We start from the raw sequence: 21,781 nt of genomic DNA, 5'->3' as shown, positions 1-21,781 counted from the left end.
TAGTAGTGCGGTGGTGGGACGTACAGTCGCTTCTGTGGCCAGAGGGTCTGCTCTACACACTCCCACCACTAATCCCCTTTGCAAAGGTTGGAAAGAAAAGGAACACGTTATGCTTATATCCGCCTACTAGCTCCAAGGAAAAAGGTTCCATCTAATCTGACAGCTCGACATCTCAAGGTGTCTCCACCTACCCCTCTACCCCAACATATCGGCCTCCTCCTCTTCTAGGGAGCCCTCCACAAACTCCACCTGATGGCCTATTCATTTATTAGTATGCCAAAGACAAATTCTGCAACAGGCAGGCCTACCCTGGCAACGGAATTCACAATCCCAGGAGACCATCCATGCTGCGGTCCTATAACCACCACTGGTATGGCTCTGCTCTTTGGTAGTTGGGCAAGGGGTTGGATCTGTTGCCTCTCCTACTGTCCTGCTATCTTCAATTCCTACACGGGAGCTTCTTGAGCCGCCTCAATTATATATATATGCCAACATATGAGTTGTATTGGCAGCTATAAAAGCCTTTAACTGAACCATGGAAGAGTCTAGAAACAACAGTTCCCTCAGTCTCCTGCCTCCCACAGAGTTTTCACATCTCCAGACCTTTAAGATATACATGTTTAACCCCTCGGGGGTCGTCCACTGGAACTATGGGCCCTTCAGGAATCCCTCTTTGAACTCCTTATTTGCCTTCCTGTCGGCTAAATTTCTTTCTCTAGTGGCATCATAACTGCCAAGACGTGTGGGCGAACTTGGAGCACTCCTAGCCCCCATTTCATCGTATTATCTGAAGGCGGAGTGTATTTTCGACACTGCCTTTCTACCTAAAATGGCATCTGTATTTGATTGGTCCCCGGAACTGGTGCTGCCGACATTTTACCCATCGCCCAGCTGAGACCATGAGAGGAAACTCAACACTTTGGACATCTCCAGGGTCATTTGAACTTACCTGGATAGAACAAGAACATTCAGGAAATCTGAGAAACGCTTAGTCCCATGTAGTCCGGGGCCCAGAGGAATCAAGCCCTTGTCCTCAACTGACCTGGTGAATGTCCAGTCATCGAGTCCTCATGTGGGACATTCCACCAGTCGAGTGGCTTCCTCATTGACAGAACTACAGTTTGTCATCATGGTTTATATATGCCAGGAGGCAACATGTGCTCACACCAGTCCTGAATGATGATTCTGCAATAAGCATTGGATTACCAATTGAACCTCTTGTTGCACCATTAAGGATCTACCAACCAACCCTCCTTCTACGTTTTAGACATATGGAATAAGACATTCAAACTACATAGTCATCTATGTTCTTCTACTTCATTCTTTTAAAAGACTTAATTGGCTGTAAAACAAGTAAATAAAATAAAAATTAAGGATCTACTCCCTTTTGTCATAAGTATATGTGTATTTTTAATACTGTAAAACAACACTAGATAAATGGTCAATAAAATCCCTGTGTGGTTTATTTCATTTCCTCAATGATAAGGAATCTACATATAAGCAGATGCAGCTTGCTATGCCATCTTTATATAATGGCTTCGACGAGAAAGAAGGGAAAAGGAAGGTAATACCTTGATTACTTCCTGGTAATGTTCATTACCTCAAGACATCTCTTCCCTATCAGAGCCCATGCCCAGGTGTGTCTTGCTCCTCCCATTCTCATTCCCCTCCCAGGATACCAAAGTGTTAGTATGTTTGTATTTGTATTTAGTCAAGAACAACACAGTGTAATTTCAAACAGAAATGACTTACAGAGTAGGCAATAACAGAGAGCAGAGGCAGTCCTAGGGTAAGATGCAATTACACAAGAGCATCATTGGATTGAATGACGCCTTCCAGGTGGTGAAGGTGTAAGAGTAGACACTTATACCAGAGACAGGCATTGGATGAAATGGAAGTATTCTCAACATTGAGAGCCTGAGGCCAGTATCTACACATGTACACATTGCATAGCTTAGCCCTGAAGTCAGAATGCGGGAAAGGTGGGCTGGGTGGTGAGTTTAGACATGAGGGTGTTGGGGTTTAGGGGACTCCTTCCTGTGCATGCAAGTGGTGTTTGAACCTCGTTTTAAAGAGTTCTACTGAAGAGATGGTGTTGATGGCCAGGGGTAGAGCAAATTGGGAAAAGGAGCGAAAGCGGAAAGCAGTACGGTGGTTGTGAAGAGATGAAGCGTGCAGGTAGTGAGGGGGCAAAACTATGGATGAATAGCAGGAGTTTAAAGAGAGAGTGATTTTGCAAGGAGAGCTATACAGACTGGCAATGGTAGGCAGAGGTGAGGGGGGATGTGGGTAGGGTGTGTGCTGTGAAGTTAAGGATTTTGATTAGGGGAGCAGAAAAGTTGAAGGGTAGACCAAAAAGTAGGTTCATGCAGTACTCCAGTTGTCAGAGCAGAAGAGCAGTGACAAGCACTTTAGTAGAAAGTTGCACGAGATGTGGGCAGATTTCTATAAGTGTGCTGTGGCAGTAGCCATGATAATGAAGTGTTCAAACATATTTACATACAATATCACCCAACCGAAGTTGGTACTCATTTATCAACCTCCAAAGGATGAAATGCTTGCTTGGCCTTGCCGGGTTACAAACACGTGACCTGCAGGGCGCACACAGATCGCAGCAGTAAGCACTGAAACTGTTGAGCTATTTTACCACTTTGATGAACTGGAAGTGTCTAAGATCATTATCAAAGAGAAGCCCATGGTAGCGAGCCATGGGTCATAGGCTGAGGAGGTCCAGCGGGCAAGGAGATGGGAGAGGTGAGAGTGGGTTTGGTGTTGGAGGCAGAGAGAAAGATGACTTCAGCCTTTGAAAAGTTTAGAATGCAGAAGAGTAGAGCCATCCAGCAGTCGATGGCAATTGGGCATTTGATAACTGTTTAGAGACTGTAGCGGTGAGGTAGGTAAAAGAGAAGAATATCTGAGTATTGCCAGTGAAGAGGTGGTATTTAAGCCAAAGGGGGAAATGAGGTTGCAGAGGGAGGAAGAGAATTGGGCTTCAGGGAGGATCCGAAGTGGTTTCAGGGCGGAGGTGCTGATTTCCCATGTCATGCAGAGGTAGCGGTCACAGAGATAGGAGGGCACCCAGTCGAGTACAGTGTCCTTGAAGCCAAGGAGGGAAAGAGTTTGAAGGAGGAAGGAAGGATCCATAGTGTCAACGGCAGGGTGAAGCGTACAAGGATGAGAATGGAAGGGGGGTGAAAGTGGTGGGCAGTGGTAAGGGAATTGGTGACATGCGTGAGCACAGTCTTGCGGGACTGTTTGGACCGGAATAGATAGTTCATTCTGAGATCGTTCACTATGCCGTTGAAGGCAACCCTCTCAAGGATTTTAGAGTAGTAGGAAAGGAGAGAGACAGGTCTATAGAAGGTGGGATTGTTGGGATTAGCCCTTCGTTTCTTTAGGAGAGGTATGAATGTTACTGTTTTCTAACAAGCTGGGAAGATATGGTGCAAATTCCTTAACAAATTGTGATGGAAAGGGGACAATTGGCACGTATGATGGGTAGAAGTTGAGCGTGGGAGGTGGGGATGACGTGTAATAAAGAGATTGAGGGAGCTGGAAGAGTGGACAAAGTGTCCTGTATTTCGCTGATTTTAGTGGAGAAGTAGGAGGCAAAGTCAATGGTAGAGAAAGAGGAGGAAAAGAGAAGTTCTTCAGGATGGAGGGTAAAGCATGGACAGCGGAGTCCTGGATAGCGTTCAAGGGTTCAAGCAGATAGTTAAACAGGATTAGTGTAATAGGAGAATTTGGTTGTGTTGAGAACTGTGGTCAGGGTCATTAGAAAGTGCTCAAAGGCATTGATAAGGGTGTTGTATCGGTCTTTGCGCTAGCAGCTTAAGCAGTGATGCATTGTTGCTGTTTTCAGCTGGACAGCAGAGGAGATCCATGATTGAAGATGCAGGTGGGATAAGGTGAAGGAGCAGGCAGGATAGTGATGATTGAAGGTGGTAGAGAGTGCAGATCTGAATTCAGTATCAGCAAGTTCAATGGAGCGAGCAAGTGGAGGAGAGGGAGATTGTAGTGAGAGGTGGCTTGGTGGAGGTTGGGGACCATGGTGTCGGGCTTGAGTGTATGTTTGGTGATATATGAAGGAGGGTGATGGGAGAGTCACGGTTGAGCAGAGCTGGTGAAATTAATGAGAGAGTGGTCAGAGAGAGGTCTATAGGTGGAGCGGAGGAAACCAGGTTGGAAGATGGGAATATTAAATTGAGAGAGTTGCTTTTGGTGTGGATTGTGAGGCTATGTAGGTTGACTAGTGAGTTGTCATAGCGAAGTCAAGTTTGGGCTGTTGGACCTTAGGCAGCTTGCAGAGTTCGAGGGCATCCAATATGACGTCTGGGAAATCAGCTGGCATCAATTCAAGAAATAGGTCAAGATCAGAGGAGAAGAGGTGGAGTGTGCCAGCGGGGTGCAGACGAGAAGGAAAGTAAGAGGGGTTGGAGCAAGGAGTTGTGCTGAGAGATGTTCAAAGGAGGAGGGAGTGAAATCAGAGAGAGAAAGGGATGGGGATGGTGTGTTCTTGCTGATCAGGAGACCAATACCAACACATTGTTTTGGTGAGACAAGGAGACTGAGAAAAAAGAGACAAGGTAGGTGTGAAGGGCTGCCAGCGGCAGCATCCTGGCAGGAATCCAGGTTTTGGTGCTTGCCATCACCGAGAATTTAGGGGTGAAGGGACTAAATATGATTCATGAGAGAGGAGATTTTTGCAGTGGGGTTTGGCATTCCAGAGACCGAGGGCGAGGTCAATAGGGCGAGCAGAGGTAGAGGAGGTAGTTGCTGGAGTAGATGAACAGAAGTGGGTTGGGTAGATAAGTGTGGAGTGAGTGGGATGGGAGATAGAAGTCTTTACTGCTTTAGGCTAAACAGACTGATGGGCCGGGCAGGGCAAAGCACAATTTTTCTCCTAGCTAAGCAGATTAAAGACTGTCTTGGGTGTGGAAGTACCTCATTATGTAATGACTGATGAGAAAGAAATGGCTTGTGGTAATGAAAATGACCAGCAAGCCATCAGGGCAATAATAAAACAAGCTGATCTGTGAACATTTAGTATAATGAATGTTCTAAAATGCAGAAGCTACTTCACAAGTAGGCAAGGCTACATTTTGAAGCAATCAATGGAAGCACGTGATGCTCGAGAACATGTGATGTCCCATCCTTTCAGAGAAGGTCCGAGAAGGCTCTACTGCTTACAGAAGCTTATGCACTGATTGGCTAGCTAAACACTTTGGTGTGGCCAATATTAGGGAAACTTCTACCTACTTAAAGAAACACTTGGAGATCATGCTTTGGTGTAAAATTAAATAATCACAGTGTTTAAAGAAACATGCTGTGAACACCGATTTTGGGGCAAATTCGGGTTACTTCCAAAAATATTTGTGCCTCATTTTGGAGCACGTTTTAACTATTTGCAACAAATCGTGTGGGTTACATTGTGTGGAACGTCGCTAATATCAGGAAAATCTAAGGTTGCGTTGTGGGGAGTATTTTCTCCATAGAGGATAAAGAGATGGTACATGAAGACACATCACTGAACACAACCAGAAGCAGCTATTCAGAAAAAAAACGAATGGCTTTAATCCCCTGCGAAATGCAAGACGGGAAGTCTATCATCGAAGAGAATCGGGGAGGGTTTTCCAACCCCTAGGAATGTCAGGAAAAGCTTGCTTCCAGGTCTGGGATTTTCTAGGAATATCAAGCTGAAGAAGAGGCTTGCTGCTTCTGGCAGCCCTGACCCCACCGGCAATACTCAATGTAGATGGCAAGATGGTTGGTTGGTATGAATCAATAGTCTTATAGGAGCCAAGCATCCCCCATTAAACTGAATCCTGGCTTCCAATGGTAGTCAATGCAGGCACACTTCAACCCAGCAGCAGAATAGCAAACTTTAACGGATGTGGTGCACAGTGCTTTCAGACTTCTCCATCAAGATGGCATTGCCCTGCCGATGTGAGAATGTATCAGTGCCTACACAATGCCGCGAGAAAGAGCAGGTGGCAAATTGGTTTTAACCACTAAGCCAAATATGTCCGATTTTGGCAAACTGTATTTTCTTAGATTAAAAGTAATAAACATGAGGGTGCCATCTAGTAGATGTTAGTTCAAATGCCTTTACGGACTGCAAAGTAGCACCCCACTTCGGCCTTTTCTTATCAAGCGTTTTAACTTAATAGTGAGATTATTTTGCAAAAGTCTGATGCCCCAATGCAAGTTGGGCTCCAGCTGCAGCATAGCGCCCAAAATCAGCACATGCGTTAACTATGCCAGTTGGTTTTCTTGGGGAGGATTCAAGTGGTGCTTTCATATGATGGCATCATTTGTACTCTGGGCGTATTTCTCCTCCCCACACTTCCCCACCATATCGGTTTGGCACTTGACCAACCCCTGCCTGGCAGTCACAACGCTGGGCAAGACCCTACTGTCACTACCCTGCTCTCTCTCATACTTAGCACTGCAGCTCCAGGTGAGTAGAAACAGGTGCACGCCAGCGTGCGTCACCGCAGAATGAGGTCCAAATAATGGCGCAAGAACCTCTCGCAGGTGCAGCAGTCCTTTGCTCGGTGATTACTATTACTATTAGGGCCCAACCTGAATCATAAACATTCATGATATGTGTAACATTCCATATTGCTATTTTGAGTTTCATTTGTGATATTTATAGAAACAGGGTGTAATGAAGCAGATTTAAGCCATTTCTAATTTCATGCACCTCCCTCTTCTCTTCCTCGTTCTCTCTCCCACTGCCCTGCTAACCCCCTTTCTCCTCTCTCCTGCTTCCTCCCCAACTCTGCTCAGTTTCTCTGACTGGTCGCCTGGTGCACCTCCAGAGCTACAATAGTCCCAGGCTCCCCACGCCAGTCCTACACTTGCCTCCGGGCCTCTGCACTCTGCCTCACACTCTGCATTAGGTACACCTTCCATGTGAGAGGCAACCTCTTCTGCACTTAGCCCAGGACCCTGATGGACTTGGCGCACTTGCTCCCCCTTCCCTTCCGCACACTTCCTGTCTGCGCACTTCGTGACCTTGAATGCGCAAGGCCTAGCAAGATCGTTTTTTCCTGTCCTCCCTTTGTCTTCCCTGCGTAGCTTAGTTGCACCTGAAACACTTGGGCATAGGCGTATGACCTATCATCATTCCATGTGAATGTCTCCAGGCCTAGCACGGTAATGTATTGTTCTGTATGTTCCCCCCTCCCCCCGCGCCCTTTCTCCTTCCCTCCTGTCTTGCACTTACACTAGCAGAAATGCCCCTGGCTTAGTACGCTAGTTAATTTTGTTACATCATTCGGAAACTTCAAGGCCTAAGAATTCATACTTTTTCCCTTGTTCTCCTCCCGCCTTGAAGTGCTTTGAAGCACTTCACTTGTGTATAAGCACTTTACAAATAAATAATTACAATTGCAATGCTCTGCTGGCCTTTCCGGATACAGGTGAATCATAGGAGAAAATGTGCTGCTGAATTTTTGGGGGCAAAATCGTGATATTTTTTAAACATTGGCATTTTGGTAAATTTTTCTGATATTTATGGAAAAGAGATGTTCAGCTTTTGGGGTCAAACTTAAGCTATTTTAGAAATGTGCAATGGTGGAATTTTGGCAAATTACAGGTCTTTGATGGAAGATGAGGGGCCTATAATTAAGCTATTATTAGGAACCTTTTATGCCGATATTTGGGGACCTCTCAGGCTATTGTATTTAATCGTGACATTTTGAGAGACCCATTAATTAATGTACGCATTTGATAGTGGGGTTTGGGGAAAATCCAGCAATGCTAATATTTGTGAAATTAAGCTATCAAAAGAGCACTGTCATCAATCATATTGGTTTAAATCATTGAAGCAATCACCAGTAGGAGCTTAGACAACACCAACAGACTTGTAAAATAAGTCCTAGAGCTGTACAATGCGCTCTGCCCGTGGTTCCTGGAGGCAGCCATCTTTCCCGCTATCCCCGATGAGCAACAAAACGATGCTTGGCTGAGCGCTGAAGGACACGTCCTGCAACACAGTGGCAACAGCTATTGTTACAAGGGAACAGTTTCAACTTTGAAGCGCAATGATACAATTCTGAAATTGACGAATTCTCAAGCAGTTCAAGTATCTATTTTGCAATGATATTTTTCCTGTCTTTACATCTAGCTTCCCTTCCTTCTTTCTAGCCTTCCTTTTTCTTTCACTCTTGGTTGTCTTTTTCTTTCTTTTATTATTTACTTTCTTCTTTTCTTTTAGTCTACACTTTCTTTTCGTCTATCCATGCCATTCTCATTTTCCCTTTTTCTTTTTAATTTCCATCTTTGCTAGTGACTGTCTCTTCCTTTCCTTTTTGTTTCACTTCCATTGTCTTTCGTTCCACCTATCCATTTAATTACTTTCTCCTTTTCCTTTCATGGCTTTTTTTCTTGCGCTTTCTTTCTTTTCTTTCAACTGCCTGCACACACTCCACCCGTTCAGCTTTCTTTCACTTGTTAAGATGAGTGGCAGAAATTTAGTGGAGGAGGCACGCAAAAATCCAAATGGAACCTTTGCCATGTTTAAAAAAAAAAGGGGGAGACCAATCCTACCACCTGTCTCTAACGATGACGACGGGAGCAAAAAGAAAGTCTCTGCACTCCTCCAACCTGGACTAAGATGAAGGCTGGAAAGAACACATCTGAAAAGAGCCTAATACAGAGATCAAAGGTTCACACTGCAACACGACCCTTCCCTGTTAGTCATTATACCACCTTTGTCTCCACAGTGGATATCCGTGCATTGTCTCTGTTTTTTGGGGGGTTAGGTAGATTCCTCACTAAATGAGCATATACAACCAGCCACACTCAATGCAAACAAAGGTTGGAGACATCACTGTGGGAAACTTGACCTCCAAAGCTCTCCTCCGAATGTTGGATGATCTTCACCTGTGCAATGCCAATGAAAGGATTTCACATGCATTTATTTATATATTTATGCATTTATATAGCGCTAAAATGGGCCTGCAGGCATAGGAGCGCTTAAACCAAAAGACAGAACGTGTCCAGTCATGTAGCTGGAACACCAGATAGGGCCTTGGGCAGTGATCGAAGTGAGCGGGAACGGTCGGGAGCGGTGTTCCACTACTTTCATTTTTACCTTTTTAGCATTCCTCTACTTTTTACGCCCATGTTCACCTTTCTATACAGAGGGTTTGTCCATTCATGTCCCTGTGCAAGTGTAAAGTTGTAATAGGAGCCTTAGTTAGTAGTCACTCAGACTATTGCAATGCCCAAGCCACACCTTGTCACATGTTGCACTAAGCTTCCACCTACCCTCTGCTCTGCCGAGACCACAGTTCCACTACTTTGTTCAGTACACTCCTACCACTGGCCTTGGGGAGTCAACAGAACAAATCAGTTTTCAGACCACGCTTAAAGGGTATGCAGTGATAAAATCGTGGCAAAAATGTCACCTGTACAAAAAATCGCGGCAAAAATGCTGTGATTTGACTCGTTAAAGGTGTACCCCATTACACCATTTAAGGGGAGCGAGGGTTGCGGGGGTGTCCCCTGCATCATTTACATGGATTGCAGTGGCAAAACCACAGCCTTTTTGCCACAATAATTTGTGTCCACAGCCATTTTTGCCGCGATTTGAACACATGGAATCGCTTAAAGCAATCACAATATAGGAGCATTTCGTTCAAAGCCCAACCTAACCACCGTTAAAGGGCTGCATGAGACCAACGAAAGCAAACCTCCATCCGGTGACCGGGATGGCGTAGCAGTGGCCTTTTACGCGGCCACGCAATAGACAGTGGTGCGTATGGGAAAGAATGAACCAGAGGGGCAAATAGCTCATCGAGAGGCTGCAATAAGTCCGTTTTTGGCAATGGGATTTTTTAATTGCACTTTGAAGAATGGAAAATACGCTTTCTGGCACTGTTCTCATGTCGACTCGTGTATTTCTGAGCCAGCAGGTACACTCATTAAGATAAAAGGCGACACTTGTTCGAGGGGATGGGGCCGAGATGTGCCTGGGAGGGGCTGCTCTCGCTCTCCTGCCAGGGATGGCTTCCTCTGCGGCATCTCAGGGGTGAGGCTGGTGCCGCAGGGGGCCGGCCATTCCTCTGCTGGGAGGAGCTGCCCTGACACAGCTCGGAGATGGGGTGTTGTGTTGAATGAGCACTCTGCGTTCCCTGGCTTGGCACAGCCTTCATACATAAATCTCAGCAGGCGAGGCTTGTGCTGTAGGGCACTTCACCACGTCTTTTCCGGGGTGGTCTGGCACAGGCTCAACTCCTGAGTGAAGGCCTGGTGCCTGGGGCTCTCCACATGTACCTACGACGGAGCTGCACTGACGAGGGCAATTGAGCTCTACCCGAAGTACTTTTCAATTCCTGGCAAGGAACTGTACATATATCATTGGCAATGCTTGGGTTGGGTGTTACCTTGGCGTGCGCTGCAAAGACATAGCTCACAGGGAAGCGGTACGTTTGTCTTGGGGTGCCCTTTCCCGTCCCCTCTCATCTCAGTCAGAGTAATGCGGACCAGTTGCAGAGGCCTGCGTGTAATCTGTAGGTCATGGTTCCAACCCCTGCATCACCAATGTAGATATTTGGCCTCACACAGCATGAATGCTGTCGAGATGCAAAATAATAACACAGAGCTGGACATTGCCCAGAGAGGACCCATCTCCACGCAAGTTTGATTTTTTTTTGGTAAGGGGTGTAACTAAGTATCAGAATGTTGTGTGGTGCTGGGATTCTGTGACTTTTTGCACCGATGAACAAAAACAATTGTTAATGCTGCCCACCATGTGCTTGCACGGTGGGCAGCATTAATATGAATCCCTATGGAGTCTACCTGTTTTTTTCAGTTGCAATGTAGGATGTATATATGCGTAATCAGGATACATGGCAAATATTACTTAGCAGTGGTTGTCTTTCTGTGGCTTGCATCTGCTTAGAATCGCATGCTTTTCATAGGCCACCGCCTAGTGGTTGGTGCAGAGTACTACATCATGTGTTAAAGCACGCTGGCAAATACATATCTGCTATCTAGATATGAAACACCTCACCTATGTTCTAGTACTTTCTTTATTTCCCTGTGATTTTAATGAGATCTGGGCAATCGCCTCACAGTGGTTACATAGATTTTCTAAATTAACTACACTGAAGCGTTACATGTATCTTTTTGAAACTCCAGTTCAGAAGTATACAATAAATCAGGTCCCAAGAGTGTAAACCGGAGAGCAAAACACTCTTTCCTTTGAAAATAGTTAATTGTGGCACTATTTGGAAGTGTTTTTGAAGTGCGGCCGCAGCTTTTCACTGCAGTAACCTCATGTTTAAATGCTGTGACCTCACGTTAAAAAAAATCACAATGCAGAATGTTTAGGGATTTTTGAATGCCACAGAGGAATTTACTGTCCCAGAGGAGCCCTTCTGAGCCTAAACGAGATGTCAGCATGGTAAAACGTGTCAAATGAAGGTTGTACCAAATAGTAGATGAAAATGCTTTCACACCACACTAAAAAGCCTCTGTTCTAGAAACCAGTAAATAAATAAGGCAGTGTGACATTTATGTTTGTGGTGTTAGTGGGAAACTCCATCAGGTGTGACAGTAGAAGTCACAGGGAACTAGATGTAAAGCTTGAATTGATATGAAGCAATATTTCCTACCAGAGTATCTGTGGGGAGGTTGGAAATCTACCTTTGTGATGCCTTAGTTCTTCCGGAACCATACATTTTCCTTCAAGGGAGAACGGATCCCATCGGAATCCGTCTAGTTGGCCAGCCCTGACACCTTTAATTTTGAACAAAGGTAAATAGGCTTTTAACGTGCATCCAGCCATGAAAAGGTCCTGGACCAGACTGTCTTCCGTTTGACTTTTTATAATTGCATTAGATCTGCAGACCCCTGTCCTGTTAAACATATTAAATGCCTTTATAGCATCAGGTATTGTCCTAGGCTGTTGTAACAAAGCAGCAACACTGTCTAAATATAAGAAAGGTGACAGCTCTCTGCCGGATTTTTACAGACCAATATTTCTCGTGGCCATCTAAACTGTATGGAAGATTAATATTCAGATGACTGTAGGATTGGCAAGACAAGAAAGACATTCTCAGCTAGTAGTTAGACAGATTATTGGCACCATAGAATAGGTTTTGAATCTACAAGTGGTCTAGTATATTGTAGCTAAGAGAAGCCTACATGTCTGGCTCCAGGGCCTTCGATTCTGTCAACCGCACTGCTCTCTGGCAAACCCTTGTTCATATAGACCTTCGATTCTATCATCCGCACTGCTTTATGGCAAACCCTTGTTCATACAGACCTTCGATTCTGTCAACCGCACTGCTTTATGGCAAACCCTTGTTCATATAGACATTCGATTCTGTCAACCGCACTGCTTTATGGCAAACCCTTGTTCATATAGACCTTCGATTCTGTCAACCGCACTGCTCTCTGGCAAACCCTTGTTTAGATAGACCTTCGATTATGGCAACTGCACTGCTCTCTGGAAAACCCTTGTTCATATATAGAGTCCATTTGTACTTTTGCAGCTTCCTATTGAGCTAAATGACGGTACGATTTCCGCTGTGAGATATGGCAAAAATGGAGCTTGTACGGAGCAAGTAGCAGAAAACAGCACCACCCATCAGGGCTTTTGCACTCCTAAATACCATGAATTAGTTGTTGCCAACATCCCACAAAATTGCACGTAGAATAATCCTGGCATTACACGGACAACGCCCGTTTCTGGGCAGGGCCGCCAAAGCATTGACAAACCTTTTGGATTCACACAGTGGGCCTCATTACGAGTTTGGAGGTAACCACGCCGCTATTTGCGGCATGGCTGCCTCCAAAATCGTTCCGACTCCACCCTGGTGAATGGAGTAATTACTGGTCCATTCCAAGGTTGGAGGGACCGGTAATTCCCCATTCACCAGGGCCCTTCCCCATTCCCATTTGAGCCCCCATAGGGCTCAATGGGAATGGGGAAGGCGCTAATAACGGTACCGTAAATTACGGTACTGTTATTAGCACTAAAGTCCCTTTGCGGGTCCTGTCCTTAACGCCTGCTAAAAGCAGGCGTTAAGGAAGGACCCGCAAAAGGAACTCGTAGTAGGGCGGTAAGGGTTTAATGGCACCGGTCTCGTTACCGGTGACCGTTAACCCTTACCGCCCTACTCGGAATTAGGCCCACTCTAGATGGCGTCTTTAGCTCTAGCCATTAATGCTAACATATGTGTATTTCTGATACTGGATTCCACGCCTAAGAAAGACCCCACATTAACTGTGGGTTGAAGTGTTCTACCTCTCGTATGATTACCTCAGCAAAGGATTTACTAAGAACATGTACATATACCAAGAAACAAGGGACCCAGATGGGCCAGTCTATCGGAGGTAGTTCTCAAGTCGCTAGTTACTTTCCCACCCAACTGTTGGAGACAATCGTAAAACTCTATAAAAAACAAACAAAAGCAAGCTGAGGACACATCCGCATGAGGTTGGATTGAGCCCATGACTTACCACTAACCTGCATTATGCTTCTATTCACGCAAGTGAGCAAGGCCTGGATTTGAGAAAGGCAAGACAATTTTTGCCCAAACACGTGTCATCCACTAAAGGCTATAGTAATTTGCAATTACAGCAATTCCAAATATTCCTCAAGACTTCTCTCTTCTGTTCTGTGCATGACTGATATGATACTACTTGTGGGGTGCACTAAATGTGTAAGCTCACCCTACCATTGAAATTTTGAACAACGGAGTTGAGGGCCTCTATGTCTCTGTAGATGCTTACATTGGTGCAACCAAAAATTAATACGTGGCTCCTATAATAAAGATCTCTCAAGTTCTTAGCAACACACACACAACAAGGTCGCAAGGTATTACCGCAGAAGGTGTCAACCAAAAAGTCCCTCACCATTAGTCAGTTCTATAAAAAACAGAACTGTCTCGGCTGCCTCTTAACTGGCTGCCATTTCGGGATCGGAAGATGATTCCAAACTTCAAAATTAAGAGAATGTGATCGTCAAACACCTACCAGGGCTTTCGCGCCCAGCTGCTAGCTAGAACAGCAGATGTGAAATATAATATACACTCCAAACCCACCCACTTCAAGCTTGAACTGGTCTGATCCAAGTCACTGTTGGCAGAACCCACAATACAGGACATCACCAAATGCAACTGGTCTAGTCCTAGTGCGCAGCCTTTTCACATTTGTAGAGAGCTTTGGCAAGTCAACGTTTTCCACCAGGGGTGTTGCAAGGTCTGGAATAGGTCCGGGGCTACGCTAATGTTGAGACTGTCGGGACTCAGGGCTAGCTAGCCTTTTGGATCTAGCTCCTGGAATTCTATCAGGGGCTACAACCAAAAGACCTGGGGCTATAGCCTCCTCACCCCCCCGCCTCCCGCCCAGCACCTAGCTATGCCTTTGCATCTCATAGAGGACAATCGCAAACTCTGTTCAAAAGCCTGGAGCGCCAAAATGAAATAGTTTTCATTTGATTTCTACAAAAGCAAACGGGAAGCCCTTGAACTAAAGGAATCTGGTAATCTTTTCATCTAGTCAAATTATTACAAATCTGACATTAGGCCCGATTACCATTAGTACCCCTATTTTTCAAGTGCATAGGAACGACTGCACCCATTTTTATTTTCTTAGTAGCTGCTAGAAGGCAATTAGAGCACACCCAGTAATACTGTTGCAGAGGTCATTGTGGGTCAGATTTCCTTTTCTTCTTGCACTTCCAGACATCTTCACTTGCACTGGCTAGAACCTAAACTCTTACCTCTCCACTCTTTATGGTCCAGGCGGAAGTGATCATTTCATCTGAAGCTTAGATCATTTTGAAGGATCTTTTAGCAGGGGTCTATTACAATAGATTATGCTTCTCCCAATTGTCCTAACTTAGCACTCCGTCTTCTTTTTATAGGATGACTGCAATCTGTTTTCAATCCATTTTAGGCTGTCTTTGATTCTGTTTTATGGATGCACAATCCCCAATAAACAGACCATAAACACAAACAGATGATAAATAAGGGCTACTTTGGGGTGGAATCCCTTGTCAGGTGTATGGAGGGCCTGGAGCTACTCCGCTCTGCTTCGCTGGAAGCGAGGAACTGATGCCTTCCCAACAGTGTGACCGCAGAGGCAGGCGTAGTCCTCCGCTCACCCATTCTGACCTTGAGAAGAGAAACACTTGCCTGCCCACATGTTGGAACCCATTCCAATCTTTCCTATTGATGGCCGCTGCTTTGACTGCAAGAGCGTCAAGACTGAGGCATATGTGTAGCCGCTGTGTGTGAGGAGTGTCATCTCATGGCACCCAAACTGATGTGTAAGAGCATCTTCAGGTAAAGTGAGTCAGAAGGACCTCCCGTAAGTGCAAAAGCCCACCCTACTACGTACTGCAGTGACTGCAGTGCCTATTTGATTGAGAACGTGTGTCACTTATGGTGCCTTGTAGTTTGATTCCCACACCCTGGTACTTCCATAAAGCATGCTCCTGAGGGACTCAGGCACATTAGACACTGCACTTTTGGTAAGGGAATTCCTGCTACCCAGAGGCTTCCTGGCAGATAAGGATCTGGGGCTACGCGGCACCAGAGACTTTAACCACTATGTAACCAAAACTCTGAGATCTGTTTGCATCCAGAGGAGACGTTTTCCTTGTCCATTTATTTGAGTTGCACCACGACTAACCACGGATGCCTTTGTTGGTTTGGGCTAATAGGTGGCGCCTAAGCGCCACCTATAAGCCAACACTATTGCATTGCAGCACAGCTATGGGGGAGATTATATTTGAGGAGAGACACACAGCTTGTGGATTTTGTTTGGTTATTTGCCCACCCATTGACTGGCCCACTCCTTCCTACGGCCATTCCTACACACTCCTTTCCCCTCCCTGTCCACAACACATCCCACTGGGATCTCTTTGAGCTAGCTCTAGTGAATGGCTTAATTGCAGCTATAAACAGCGACTGTTGTAATAAAAACGTCTTAATACTCTGTTCTTTCAGCCACTTGATTTATATCTGTTCCTTGCACTCTAGTTAGGTTAGGTTTGGTTAGAAATGTATACAGCGCATATCCATTGGAACCAAGCAGCAAGCTGCATCTAGGCACCCAACAAGTCAGAATAACGTACCTACATAGTGAGATCGCACAAGATCGTTGTCTCTGTCCTCCCTCTGTTCCCCCTTCCTTGCATCGTTGTGCCTTAAAACACGTGTGTATAGGCGCGTTACAAATGCCAGATCATATCATATCACAAATTTATAGGAACAGATATGTCTTCAATTTCTTCCTGAAAATGACGGTAGACTCAATATGTCGAAGATAAGGAGGAAGTGAGTATCAGGCCCGAGGGCCGGCCACTGTAAAATGTCTATCACCCCATGTAGGTTTAGATGAGGGAATCGTCAATAAGCCCTGATCTAAAGGTCGCAAACACTGCGGGTTTATAGATCTTAATTTTGGAGGACAAATAAACCGGTGCCACTTCATGACTGCATCTGAACGCAAGACACAATAGTTTGAATTGAATCCGCCGCTCAAACGGTAACCAATGAAGTTTTCTGCAGAAGTCAGAGACTGATGATTTCCAGGGCAGGGAGAAGATCGGGCGTACAGCTGAGTTTTGGGCCACTGCAAGGCGCCTTAGCTGGTATTTTGGACTTCCTACCAAGAGTGCATTGCAGTAGTTCAGCCTTATATTAATAAGGGTGCCTACCACCACTGCCCAGTCAAGTTCAGCCACCAGAGGAAGAATTCTAGTCCTCTTGAATGCAAGTAATGACAAAGCCAACAGTTTTGGCTTGAGGTATTAGATAGGCATTTGTAATTGACATACGCCCCTTCAATTTCTCCCTTCTTTCTTGACCACATGTGCTGATAACGATGTGAAACATGGGACCTATGGTATGTGTTCATTTTACATTATTTACCTTTACCAAATTGTGAGTCTGCTTTTACTGTATGATCATAGACTATAGGATTCGCCCTGATGAAGGAACAATTCTCCGAAATGCATTGGCACTATGACCTTTATATGTACATGCACTGATGTCTGCCCCACTAAAGAAGCATTTAGTGAATATAACTAAATATAGCTACTTTTGAAACCGACACTGATGACTAGGGCTGTTTTACTGCAGAAAACTCAAACAAGATACATTGGAATTTATATCAGAGTGCACTATATTTTCCTTGGAAACCCCATAGTTGGGACAACATTAGAGAGCGACTGAATAGCTGGATCTTTTTATCCAGCTTTCTTGCTACATAGTTATTTGAAGTCGGGGTGTCTCTGGACTCATTTCAGTCAGCTTCTAGAAAACACCTTAATAACAGAAGATATATGACGACTTTGAACTATATGTTATTAGATGGGCATTTGCCAGGTACTGACATCATATGCTCTGGAAATCACATATTGTTCCAGCTGTTGCGATCTTCTGGCTAGGTGGTACCTTTATATCAGTGCCTAGCAAGTGCATATCCCATTCCTGCGCAAAAGCCCAAACTGGTGTCTTTGCCAATGCTTATTATTGGCTATTACTGTCTACACCTGCACCACAAGCCCACCCATCATGAACGTACCTACCACTGAACCTGGAGTACCATAAGGAACCTCAGTATCGAGTTAAGCTAAAGACTTAATAGGAGCGTATCACTGCCTAGGGTGATCAAGGTGAGATTTTCTGAAACCCTATTCCATAAGTGAAATGCAGAATTAGATGTTGGTGGCCTTGGTATTGTAAACTTATTTCTGCTATTGATTTGGGAATGGATATAGATTTTCCATTCAGAGATCTTATTATCCAAATGATGGCTTCAGTTGTAGGATATTTCACGTCGATAAAGGCTATATTTGTGTTATATAATGAAAGACACTATTGTTTAAAGAGATTACATTGACGGCCTATGCTGTGCTCCGAGTCTGCCCATCTGCCTTCTATAGAATACATCCAGAGCGTTGAACCTCACTACCAAAGGCTACACTGGGTGTTCTTGAGACCCACATGATTTTACATTAGCAGTCGCATATGCTGGGACATCAGGGAGCTTAAGGAGGACCTTTTTTGGACCACCGCAATGCTGCCAGGGGCTTAGAGACTAACCCACAGTCTCACAGTGGAGGCCTGGTTCCACCTGTCTTCTCTAAGGTAAACTGGCACTGACATAGCTCCTGGGGTGTTGCAGGGGTTCTGCGATCCCTTTTAAGGGTAGTAGTATAGGCACCTACTGTGTTGAGGCCTGGGTTTCCCTTTCTACATGGTACAGAGTCACAGACACAGCACATGTGGTAAAGCCTGTGTTCTCCAATCCCCTTCATGGCACAGTGACACCTGTGATCCACTTTAAGGGAAAGCTGTGGCATGGACACCCAGCTCCCAGGGAGCACACTGGGTGTTCCCATACCTTTTAAGGCAGAGTAACACACATGTCATATCTGCAGGTTTACGTCTGTATACTCACATAAGGAGGAACATCTGCAGGGATCGTGCTTGTCCAAGTAATGCTCCAGGGTGTCCCAGCCTCCGCCCACACGCACCATGACATGGCTCCGCAACACCTGGAAAGGAAACAGAAAGTCATCAGTTCTACTCCGGTGCAAATGTAAGATCTCTCAGTGGGGAGTGGGGTGGATTGTAGGGACACCAGAGCAGACCGACCACGGCATCATAGCCAGAACCACTGGCCATCCGAGCTTGACCGGCTCAAATGCCCGGTGGCATCAGAACCTTCCCTGAGCTTCATATAATCTAGCCAGCGAATGGCGCGCACGAGGCGACCCGCCCATTCCCTCGTGCCGCAGTCTTTCTTCCATTAAACCTTCTGACACACAACCTGCCCTTACCTCTCACAGGCCAGGCCCTCTCCTTATCCTCCACAGCCTGTCCCCTACATCACCTGAATCATATGTGAACATCTTGAAGGTAAAAGGAGAGAACGAGTACATCTTAAATGAAATAAAAATTAACCTCAAATGAAAGAATTCCTCACATGGCTCATATTATATGCTACAAAAAAACAAGCTAGTTTCTATTATTTTAATACCATTCCATTTTAAATGTTGACTTTTATTGTGGTTATAATGTAGTATTATAGGCACAATAACATTCAAAATTTTAAATGAAATGGTTTTAAATTAATTGAAAATAACCTGATTTAATCCTGCTTACCTTTACACTTTCTGAACTTTTTCAAACCAAAGCATTGGCGCACGAGGGAAGAAGCAACATGCTCTTTAGTCCCTCCTTACCCCTACCCCACAATACTGTTCCTAACTTCCTTACCACTCTCTTCTGCATATACAGAATCTCTATGTTTATTTTAAATTTCAAATGTTGTTTATTCTGCATTTTCAACTGGCCTCATTATAACCCTGGCGGTAAAACAGGCACGGCTGCCGCCAGAGTTGCATTTTTACTGGCACCATCAATGAGGAATTACCGGGTAATTCCGACATTGCCGGACACGGAAATTCCTGCATTGCCGGGTGCCGGTGCCTGTCAGTCCCCATTCCCATTGAGCTCAATAGGGATCAATGGGAATGGGGACGTCGGATGCACCGGAACCATCGGACATGCTGCGCTCACGGGTGCTGCTCTGCCCGCCAGGCCAGACCTGGCAGGCTGTCAGGCGCCCGCAAGCACAGCTCGTAGTATGGCGGTCCGGGAACTACGGTACCGGCATGCTTACCGGTACCGTAGTTCCCAGACCGTCATGCTTATAATGAGGCCCTTTGTTTTTCCAAGATTCTTCACGTGACACTTTGAGCATTCTGTCTTTTCCATTCTATATTTTGCGTAGTTGCCATTACCCCGTCATGCCACAGATACGGAGAGCCCCAGGACTCTATCATAACCTTCAGGTGCTCTCTTCACCACCCCTCCCTTCACACCAGTGTAGGATAAAGCCTCTTGCCAGCACACATGGAAACCTTATTTTGACTACCACTTCTTTTTGCTTTGCGGCTTTCTCTGATGAGTCTCTCTCTCTCTCTTTCTCTCTCTCTCTCTCTCTCTCTACGCCTTGGAAATGGAAAAGCGACTTTTGCCTATGGCGGTGGCCATCTTTTTTCCATTTCTTTCCCTCAGTAGATTGGTGTTGCTTGCACAGCCAATCGCCAGAGAACTTTTTTTTCTCGCACCCTCGATAAACCCTGGGGTGCGAATGGCTTTCACAGCCGCAGTAGGGGGGGGGGGACACGGTAACAGCCCTCACACCTCGGCTGGGCTGGCAGACCACTACCGGCCATGTCCACCCCCCATAGTGGGGCTGAAAGACATATTTTACCAATAGATTAAACAACATCTGGGTTTATTTCCTCTACCCGCACACGACTTGGACACTGACAGGCTGCAGTATTTGGGTTATTGTTGCAGGTGTGCTGACTTGAGTGTGGTATTTATGTTTTTCCCTTACACCCCACCAAGGTAGCTATTGAATGTGATTCCACGCCCCCCTCTCGTGGTGACTGCACACCCGGTTTGCCATCAGTACGGCAGGTGAAGTTACTTTCGCTACCCCAGACATTTCGGTGAATTGATGGCCCTACATTTCCACATTTAGGCCAGGAATTGGAGGGTATTCTCGCCCCCCATAACTCCCTCCTGCCATGCATCTAATCCACTCCATTTTCTATAGACAAATCATGAATCTACAGGCAAGATTTCAGAGCCAAGTCACTCCCCAGACCCAGATGGGATTCCATCCAGTGCTACGTCATCCACCAATCATGGCACACAGCAGAGGCGTATCAGGATAGTCTAACAAGTGGGGCCTGATGCTAATGCAGTTGGACCGACCGCAGTGACATTAACATCTGTAAATGCCCATTCAGCGCTGCAGAGTGGATTTTTTGTAGGCCTTGCCCGCTCATGTCCTGCCCTGTCTACGCCTCTGGCACACAGGAGACTCCATCTGCGGTCAAAATGACCCCATCCTTATGATGTATATAAGTAGGGTCACCAGACGTCCCGGTTTTCCCACGACAGTCTGGAGAAATTACCCTCTGTCTCAGGGTCCCAGGAGTTTTTTCATTTTCCAAATCCCGTCCGGGGATTGGAAGGCTGGCTGGCTACAGTCCTGGTTTTTGCCGACACCCGATTTCGAAATCCTGAAATCAGGTCCCGGCACGACTTTTCCTGCGTGTAAATGGGGGCGTGATGATGTAGTTGTATTGTAGTCCTACTTCTATGTCCATGGCCTGTCCCGTTTTTCTTTTTTTTTAAATCTGGTCACCCTATGTATAAGACTCCATTTGAGGCTGCAATACTACGCCCTTGTTATTTAATTCCGGCAGCAACACTCGGCCCTTATGCTATACAAGAGCACCACTCTGGGGCTACAACATTTAGCTTTCGTGATATGCAAGAAACTTCAGCCAAAACTAAAAAGCACACTCCTCGCAATATATATACGAGATGCCTTCTGAAAAGTCAACACTCAACCCTTGATATACATGAGCCGCACTCAAACTTTCAATGTTTATGTGACTTTTTCTCAGGCTACAACACTCAGCCCTTATGATATAAATGAAGCAGACGCCTTTCCAGAGCTACAAAAGCTAACCGTTGCAATATAGGTGAAAAGCCATCTGAGGCAACAACACTCAACCGGTTCCACACATGAGACTCCATCCAAAGAGCATGCAAACCTTGTAATATACCGTCACTCTGAGCTGCAACACTTAACCCTTAATATATAGAAGCCTCCATCTGAAGCTGCAGCACTCAACCCTTGCCATATATAGAAGCCTAGTCATAGGCGCTTTAGGTAGGATACACCCTACTTGACTACAGTAGTTTCCATC

The 21,781-nt window shown here is 45.5% G+C and overlaps 1 protein-coding gene across 3 annotated transcripts in view; it reads right to left on the bottom strand.

Moving 5' to 3' along the window:
- GAS2L1 (growth arrest specific 2 like 1) overlaps positions 1–21,781 on the bottom strand; it is a 412,663-nt gene that overhangs the window by 109,912 nt on the left and 280,970 nt on the right. For all 3 annotated transcript variants that reach the window (XM_069619267.1, XM_069619265.1, XM_069619266.1), the window contains exon 4: positions 18,439–18,535. In XM_069619267.1, the coding sequence (XP_069475368.1) occupies positions 18,439–18,535 (97 nt within the window). The remainder of the gene's footprint in view (positions 1–18,438; positions 18,536–21,781) is intronic.

The sequence above is a fragment of the Ambystoma mexicanum genome, chromosome 10 (genome assembly GCF_040938575.1).
Source record: "Ambystoma mexicanum isolate Mex_15411 chromosome 10, UKY_AmexF1_1, whole genome shotgun sequence".
Taxonomy (NCBI): Eukaryota; Metazoa; Chordata; class Amphibia; order Caudata; family Ambystomatidae; genus Ambystoma; species Ambystoma mexicanum.
The sequence above is the reverse complement of the archived record's forward strand: the minus strand, read 5'-3'. Positions and strand labels throughout refer to the sequence as shown.